At 46.4% G+C, this 8,556-nt stretch overlaps 1 protein-coding gene across 1 annotated transcript in view; it reads left to right on the top strand.

The window, feature by feature from the left end:
- Positions 1–13: 13 nt before the first annotated feature.
- The window catches only part of LOC120865894 (ubiquitin-conjugating enzyme E2 E2), a 355,392-nt gene continuing 346,849 nt past the window's right edge, over positions 14–8,556 (top strand). Inside the window, exons 1-2 of the mRNA XM_040243309.1 lie at positions 14–156; positions 5,466–5,649. Coding sequence (XP_040099243.1) covers positions 5,474–5,649 — 176 coding nt within the window. The 5' untranslated portion in view covers positions 14–156; positions 5,466–5,473. The remainder of the gene's footprint in view (positions 157–5,465; positions 5,650–8,556) is intronic.

Below are 8,556 nucleotides of genomic sequence, written 5' to 3'. Positions count from 1 at the left end.
CCCCGCGGGCGCGCGCGCGGACGGCCGGGCGGCGGCGGCGGCTCACGGAGGCGGGGGCTCCACTTTCCAGGACTCAGGGGCGGCGACAGCGCCAGCCGCGGGCAGCGGGCTCGGCAGCCGGAGCTGGAACGGCCGGGCGCGGCGGCGGCGCCGGGGGTGAGTCCGGCGGGCACAGGCGTGGCCGGGCGGTCCGCTGTGCGGGGCGGGGGTGCAGGTTCGGAGACCCGGACGGCCCGCGGGGACGCCAACCCCCGGGGCCTCGTCGGCGCCTCTGCCCCCCGCGTCCCCCTCAGCGCCCTGTCCCCGGGCTGGGGCTCGATCCCGCGACCGCGCGGACGGCCTCGCTCGGGCGCCGGAAGCCCTGCGCCCCTCCCCCTCCCTCCCCTCCCCCCGGCGCCCCCTCCCCCTTCGGACCTCGCGTCCCCGGCTTTCGCCGCCCGCCGCCCCTTCCCTGTCCAGCGCTCCCGGAACCAAGTCTCCGGGAAAGTGCAGGACGAACGAGTGTCAGGGGAAGTGCCGGCCCGGCCGCACGCGGGGTCCCTGCGGACCTGCCCCCCATCATCGCCGCCCGCGGGGTCCCTGCGGGTCCCCCCACCCCCCGGGCCGGGGGCCGTGCGGCGTCCGCCCTGCGGCGGGCCGTGTGTTGTCCTCGCTTTGTGAAGCCCGCAGTCCGCGGTCCGAGCCCGTTTTCCTCGGCTCGGTCCTCCGCAGCCCAGCTGGCTCGGTTCGAAGCCGGGTTCCACCCCCAGCGCCCCGCTTCCCCCCCCCTTCCGCCCTGTCTCCTCGCTCTCAGTGTTTTCATCCCCTTGCCCTTTATTATTTCTAATGAAGATGAAGCGGAGCTTCTTGTGGCTTCTCCCCCCCGCCCCCCCACGACCGACCAGAAATGTCCAATCCATCTTCTCTTAAGGAAATTAAGGCCGCTTTGCAAGGATCTCTCGTCCTGTGCTCGGTGGCTGTTAGACCTATTTGCATGTTGCCCAGATTCATCGTTTTGCATTGTGTATTCTTGAGCCTCTACGCAAATATTTTTTTATTTAAAAGTGCAAAAGGAAATGCTGGGGTTTACCTTAAGAGTATCTTGCCATCTCGCCGTTCAGAAAGATTTTAAATTCTTCTTAGTTTTTTTTTTTTTTTTTTCTCCGATTTTCAAAAAAGTATGTTTCTGAATAGGTGAGAATTCGTTCTGGACCTTGGGGATCTACAAATCTGTGTTGACTCACTTTGGATGCCCCTTGGCTCTTGAGAGTTCTGTCTGTGGGCTGATGCCAGTGATGGAGGGTTTTCATATACTGTCATACCCCATTATAGAAAGGTGTTCACCGCCCCACCAGAGCACCTTTTCCTCAAATCTTGGGTGTTCCTCTATTATTTCCTGCATAAATATCCTTGCAGGTAAGTTAAAGGTAGTATAAATAAATTTATTTTACATTTTAGAAAAGTTTAGAAACGCGGCTGGGAAGGCAAATGGCAAGAAACAGGACAGAATTAAGCGTTTTCCTGTTGTGAAAGCTCAAAGGAACACTTGCTTCTGCAGTTTCATACTGTGAGATGCAGCTCTGAGGCTTATCTGGACGGTAATCTGGATTCATGGAGGGACTGTAGTAGTCTCTATGTTCTCAATAATATTTGTCACCAAATCATCTCATTTCTGTGGAACATGTGTTTATTTTCATAGCTTGCTAATTTCCGGGACTGTAATTTACAATATAGAGTACACAGCTAAATACCCTTTTAGATAATTTTTGAGTTGAAGAAAGAACAATATTCAGATTTTTAATATAACACTTCTTTGAGCAAAGTTCGATTTGACTATTTTATGTTTAGAAAATGAGTATTTGAGTACAAAGTAAAAATCTTAATATCTTTGAAACTATCATGGGAGAGTAGCTCCCTGTTTATAACCCTGGAATTCCAGTTTATCTTCACTCTAGATTAGCTAATTGGATCCAATTAGCTATTTAAGAATGCATCTTAAAAGACAATTGTAAAAGTGCTGATTTAGAAGATAACATTAACTTCACGTATTTCTTTTTAATTTTTTTATTTTGTGTGTCCTGCGGCTAGCGGGATCTTAGTTCTCTAACCAGGAATTGAACCCATACCCTCTGTACTGGGGACACAGGAGTCCCTTGAAGATAACATTCAGAGAGTTTTAATTCAGGAAATAAAAAAAAAAAAGAAGTTGTTTATTTCTGGCTGTGCTCAGTCTTTGTTTTTCAGGGGCTTCTCCCCAGTTGCCTCCCGCACGGGCTGCTCTGTGCTGGCCTTCTCGGCGGCGGCTTCTCCTGCGGAGGAGCCCCGGCTCTCGGGCGCTCAGGCTTCAGTAGTTTGAGTGCACAGGCCTAGTCGCTCTGCAGCATGTGGGATCTTCCAGAGCAGGGGTTGAACCCATGTCTCCTGCATTGGCAGGCGGATTCTTTACCATTGAGCCACCAGGGAAGCCCAGAAAGTTTTTTTTTTTACTCATTTGTACTTTAGAGAGACAAAACACCAGTCGTGCAGCTGATTAAAATGTGTACAGACTGTTTTTTCTTTATAAAAATTCGTTGCCACCTAAGTAGTGCGGGTAGTTTTTCCCTGCACTGTTTCTGTAATTAGACACTCAAAAACTATTAATAAAACCCACAGAACTTCCCCTTACTCTTAGTATTTGAACAGGATATGAAAACTGTTTCTGAAAGCTTCTTTTATAGTGGTTATTTGTGGCCTTTAGGTGAATTTATCATCTGTAGGTTGATTTGGATGAAATAAGGCTTCTTAGGTCAAAGTGGAAATCTTTTTTCCTTACTGTGAAACTGTAGAAATTATACACCTATTTGGGTATTTTAATAGTTCCCTAGTGAGACTAATTTTAGTCTTCTGATACTGTGGGGCAGTTTATGACATTTGGGTTTCAGACTGTGGCTCAGATTATATCATTGAGTAGTCTTTTAAGTAATTATATATGCTCATAGCATTATTAGATATTATGTAATTACACGTAAATAAGAATATTAAGATGAATATGTAGCTTTATAACTAATATACAACTGAAATTCTAGGCATAGTTTGTCAAACTAAATAAAGCTGGAGCTTCAGTAAAAAAAGCATTTTACTTCATTTAGGTTTTGGGGTATTTGTCATCTAATGGATTGCTTCTAGTTTAAGACATATAAAAGGATTTCTCAATCGTTTCACATACCTCAAAATATTGCCAGCAGCGTTTTGCTGCATGTGACGGCCTTTCCCTAAGAATTACTCTCTTTCTTACTCCCATGCACAGCTGTTGTCACAGGCTCTTATGTACATACTTACAAGGGTTTAAACTCATATTATTATTATTATTTTTACTGAAAGAAGTAAGCTGAAAAAAAATTAGCGTTAAATCCAAGGATGAGAATTTTAAGTGAAATGAAAATAAAAAAGAAAGCAAGAAATATGTTAGGACTGTTCGAGCTGGATGTGGAACATACTGATATAAAATCTCAGGATTCTATAAAGTGACTCTAGCGCTCCAGCTGAGGAGACTGTTGTGCTCTATTTAAAGAGAGGGAAAGCCGTCGGGTTTCCCCTGCTTCAGAGCTGTCTGGGCAGACCTGTTTTTGTCTGGCGTGAAGAAAGGGAGCTGCTGAAGGTGATGGGGCTGTATCTTGTGATGTCTTACTGAAGGTATTCAGGATTTTCTGCTGGCTCTTCGCCCCCTCTGCTTCCCGCTTCCTCAGTTCTCTTTCGGGTTTGTCTTAACCTTTCTCATTTCAACCACTTCAAGTTCTGTGTTATGAAATCACTTTGATTTAGAGCAAGCTACAAGTGAAATAGAGCGAGCTATAAGTTAAATCTTGAGTGAGAAAGAATTTTAATTATTGTCAGCTCGCTCTACATTTGGACCAGTTGTAGTAATCAAACAGTGCTTTATTTGAGGTATCTTTCTTTTACATAGTAAGTCTTAGTTTAAGTCTTAATTTGACTAAGAGTTACACAGTATCTTTTTCAGAAGGCATTTGTCCCCATTTATCTGTGATTCTTAAAGGTGTACTTTGTGTTGATGGCGTTCCTTAGAGGTGGTTCTGTGTATTGCAGAGAGGCGCCCCAGAAGGTAGGCCTGCCAGCTCCGGGGGTGCTGAGGGGACAGCAACATGGTGACAGTCTGGGCGTGGGTTTCGTCAGTTTGGTTTTGGATTTATGAGTAAACTCTAAGCTAGTTGGGTCACAGGGGACGTCCTCGTGGTAATAAGACTCAGAAATCGATGATGATCGAATGATCGTTGCCAAGAAAGAACTGGAATTTTTTGTGCATTATCTAGATTGTGACAGCTTACCCATGAACCGAGATCCTGAGAAGATTGAGTTGGTGATCAGAGTTGCCTGTGGAGCAAAGGGACTTTGAAAGCCTCGAGGTATATTTCATCCCGGCCGCGGCGGGAAAGACGGGCTCCTCCAGGGTCTCCATACAGTCTTCCTCGCCTGTGAAGCCTGGTTGCTTGGTGTACTGTGGGATCAGGGCTGGCACCGTCCTACGGTTCAGTTTCTGTTTAGAATCATGGAGGCCTCTGTTATCACAAAGATTACTTAAGACAGCTGACTGACTTAGAGGATTTTAACCTTAGCCCAGCCAGAGGATGTATTCATGTAGTATTGGTGCCAGCGTTTGCCCTCTTCCTCTGCTCCTGTGGCCATTTTTACTGACCTCTGTTACAGGAGTCAACTTGCTTATCCTAGGACCCAAGAGCCCGGCACAGTGCCTGGTGGGGAGCACAATTTTTTTTTTCAATAACGCTTTATTGACATGTAAGTCATGTATTGTAAAATCCACTCTTTTAAAATGTATAGCTCAGTGGTTTTTAGAATATTTAGAGTTGTACATCACCATTATCTAATTTAAGAACGTTTTCATCGCCCCTCAAGGAAACTTTGCACCTCCTAGCTTTGTGCCGTTCCCCTTCTTCCCTCACTCCTGGCCCCTGGCGATCGCTTAACTGACGTTTCTGTCTCCATGCACTTGCCCGTTCTGGACGGTTCGAACAAATGGAGTCGTGCGGTTTGCGGCCCTTTGTGCCTGGTGTCTTTCACTGAACGTCATGTTTTCAAAGTTCGTCCACGATAAAGCTTGCACATACTGTACTCCATTCCTGTATGTGGCTGGATGGCATCCCATTGCTCGGATATCCCACATTTGGTTTATCTGTTCGTTGTCAGCTGATGGGTATTTGAGTTGCTTCCTATTTTTGGTTCTGTGAATAATGTTGCTGTGAACATATTGTGTATATATATTTGTTTTCATTTCTTTTCTCAATACATTTTGAATGGATGAAGGAAAAGTTTTGGCAGCTCCCAAATCTGTTATGTAAAGTGACCAAGTCATTCATTTTATAGTGAGTTTTCTTTGGTTCCTGTAAGATTCACTTTCTCTCTGTTTTCGAGCGACCTTTCTGCAGTCCCCCCCCGCAACTGAATAAATTATTTTTTTTGACTCTTTAATCCAAGATCTAAAATGTCCACCGAGGCACAAAGAGTTGACGACAGTCCAGGCACTAGTGGGGGAAGCTCCGATGGAGACCAGCGTGAAAGCGTCCAACAGGAACCAGAGAGAGAACAAGTTCAGCCCAAGAAAAAGGAAGGGAAGATATCCAGCAAAACAGCTGCTAAGCTGTCTACTAGTGCTAAAAGGTACCTCAGTTATGGTAACTTCTTTGCTTTTAGTATCAATTTATACCTGAAGTTCTATCTTTCTCTTGCATTTAATCGTTTTTCTGGGATATGGACCATGAAGTTCATGGACTTTTTCTTCTTCAAGATTATTTCTTTTTCATGATTTTAATTGTATGCAGTATTAACTTTTTGGTTTTTAAAGTCAGTTAAACAGCATGGCAAAATTATAAACTACGTATCCGTAGTGTGCGTGTTTGTATTGTTAGGTGAATATGAATAGGAAAGTGTGTGTAAAAGTGTGGTAATTTGTTTTATGGTTCCTTTGACCATTACTATTTTATTTTATTGAGCAGCAGAGAATGAAAGTAGGAGTCTGTTGAAATAGTTACTGGATGATTATCTTCACTCACTGTTAGTAAAGTGAGAAATGCAAGAGTTAATAACAATAGAAAGGGAAAGACCAGAGATCTCTTCAAGAAAATTGGTATCACTTCAAGATACCAAGGGAACATTTCTTGCAAAGATGGGCACAATAAAGGACAGAAACAGTATGGACCTAACAGAAGCAGAAGATACTAAGAAGAGGTGGCAAGAATACACAGAAGAGCTATACAAAAAAGATCTTCAGGACCCAGATAACCACGATGGTGTGATCACTCACCTAGAGCCAGACATCCTGGAGTCCAAAGTCAAGTGGGCCTTAGGAAGCATTACTACGACAAAGCTAGTGGAGGTGATGGCATTCCAGCTGACCTATTTCAGATCCTAAAAGGTGATGCTATAAAAGTGCTGCATTCAATATGCCAGCAAATTTGGAAAACTCAGCAGTGGCCACAGGACTGGAAAAGGTCAGTTTTTATTCCAATCCCAAAGAAAGGCAATGCCAGGGAATGCTCAAACTACTGCACAATTGCACTCATCTCATACTCTAGCAAAGTAATGCTTGAAATTCTCCAAGCCAGGCTTCAACAGTATGTGAAGCCTGAACTTCAGATGCTTAAGCTGGATTTAGAAAAAGCAGAGGAACCAGAGATCAAATTGCCAACATCTGTTGGGTTATAGAAAAAGCAAGAGAATTCCAGAAAAACATCTACTTCTGCTTCATTGACTATGCTAAAGCCTTTGACTGTAGATCACAACAAACTGTGGAAAATTCTTAAAGAGATGGGAATACAGACCTCCTTATCTGCTTCCTGAGAAGTCTGTATGCAGGTCAAGAAGCGACAGTTAGAACTAGACATGGAACAACAGACTGGTTCGAAATTGGGAACTTCTATGCGGAGTACATCATGCAAAATGCTGGGCTGGATGAAGCACAAGCTGGAATCAAGATTGCCAGGAGAAATACCAATAACCTCACCTCTGCAGATGACACCACCCTTATGACAGAAAGTGAAGAAGAACTAAAGAGCCTCTTGATGAAAGTGAAAGAGGAGAGTGAAAACGCCGGCTTAAAACTTAACATTGAAAAAACTAAGATCGTGGCTTCCAATCCCATCACTTCATGGCAAATAGATGGGGAAACAATGGAAACACTGACAGACTTTATTTTGAGGGGCTCCAAAATCACTGCAGATGGTGATTGCAGCCATGAAATTAAAAGACGCTTGCTTCTTGGAAGAAAAGCTATGACCCACCTAGATAGCATATTAAAAAGCAGAGACATTACTTTGCCAGCAAAGGTCCAAGTCAGAGCTATGGTTTTTCCAGTGGTCATATGTGGATGTGAGAGTTGGACTGTGAAGAAGGCTGAGCACTGAAGAATTGATGCTTTTGAACTGTGGTGTTGGAGAAGAGTCTTGAGAGTCCCTTGGACTTCAAGGAGATCCAGCCAGTCAACCCTAAAGTAAATCAGCCCTGAATATTCATTGGAACGACTGATGCTGAAGCTCCAATATCTTGGCCACCTGCTGGGAAGATAGAATATCTCTTGGTAAATAATTTAAAGGTGAATTAAATCTAGTAGAGTCTTTCCTGGTCCTATGATATACTGTCTGAGAATTTTGAGCCTTGTGGACTGTCTGATTGTTGAATGACAGCTTCATCCTTTGCTGGTGGTGTGGATGAGGGAACCCATCCCAGAGGTCGTACCCCATGTGGGCTGGAGGACCTTGCTTCTCTTTGGCTGAGTTGGTCCACAGGTTGGGAAGACCGTTCTCAGGCCCCCTGCGGGCCGTGCCTTCCTGGGGAGAGTTGTTAGAGTGACGGTGCGCCGTCCATTCTAAGGACTTCTGGTAGCCAGGTTCCCTTCCCGGAAGTGTGTGACCGATGCCTACCCTCTGCTGAAGGAGCCACGAGGAAGTCAGACGGCCTGGGGCTTGCGCCCCTCAGACATCTGTACTGGGCGGTGGGAAGGGTGTGCTCCTGCTGGCACAGCGCAGGTCCAGGGCCCTCGGCTCAGAGGACCTGCGCCTCTGCTGCCCAGTCACAGCAGAGGATGACCGGCTACGCAGAATGCGCGTGGACTAGGGTAGCATGGAGGGGGGCTGGAGAAACAGACCTTTAGAAGAAGGAAGGCAGGTGGGCGTGCATGCCCAAGAGACACTCGGGTGCAGACTGAGGGCGTGCCAGGTGGCTCAGACAGTGAAGAATCCGCCTGCAATGTGCCCCACCCGGGTCGGGAAGATCCCCTGGAGGAGGGCGTGGCAGCCCCTGGAGACTCCCATGGACCAAGGAGCCCATGGGGTCTCAAAGAGTGGACACGGCTGAGCAACCAAGCACACAGTCTCTGAGAGTGAGGGTGCTGTCAGGGAGCGGGGAGGACGGCCCGCTGGTGGGGTGTGCTGGTCTGCCCTGCCCCCGTGTCTGCCTCTGGGGGGTCTTTCCCCGCGCCCCTCATCGGGGCGCCACCGTGGAACATGGCAGAGCATCCTGCTGGGCGATGGAGCAAAGCCCGCAGTCTGCGCGATGGAGCAAAGCCCGCAG

This window comes from Oryx dammah, unplaced genomic scaffold (assembly GCF_014754425.2).
Source record: "Oryx dammah isolate SB20612 unplaced genomic scaffold, SCBI_Odam_1.1 HiC_scaffold_7, whole genome shotgun sequence".
Classification (NCBI taxonomy): domain Eukaryota; kingdom Metazoa; phylum Chordata; class Mammalia; order Artiodactyla; family Bovidae; genus Oryx; species Oryx dammah.
The sequence above is the reverse complement of the archived record's forward strand: the minus strand, read 5'-3'. Positions and strand labels throughout refer to the sequence as shown.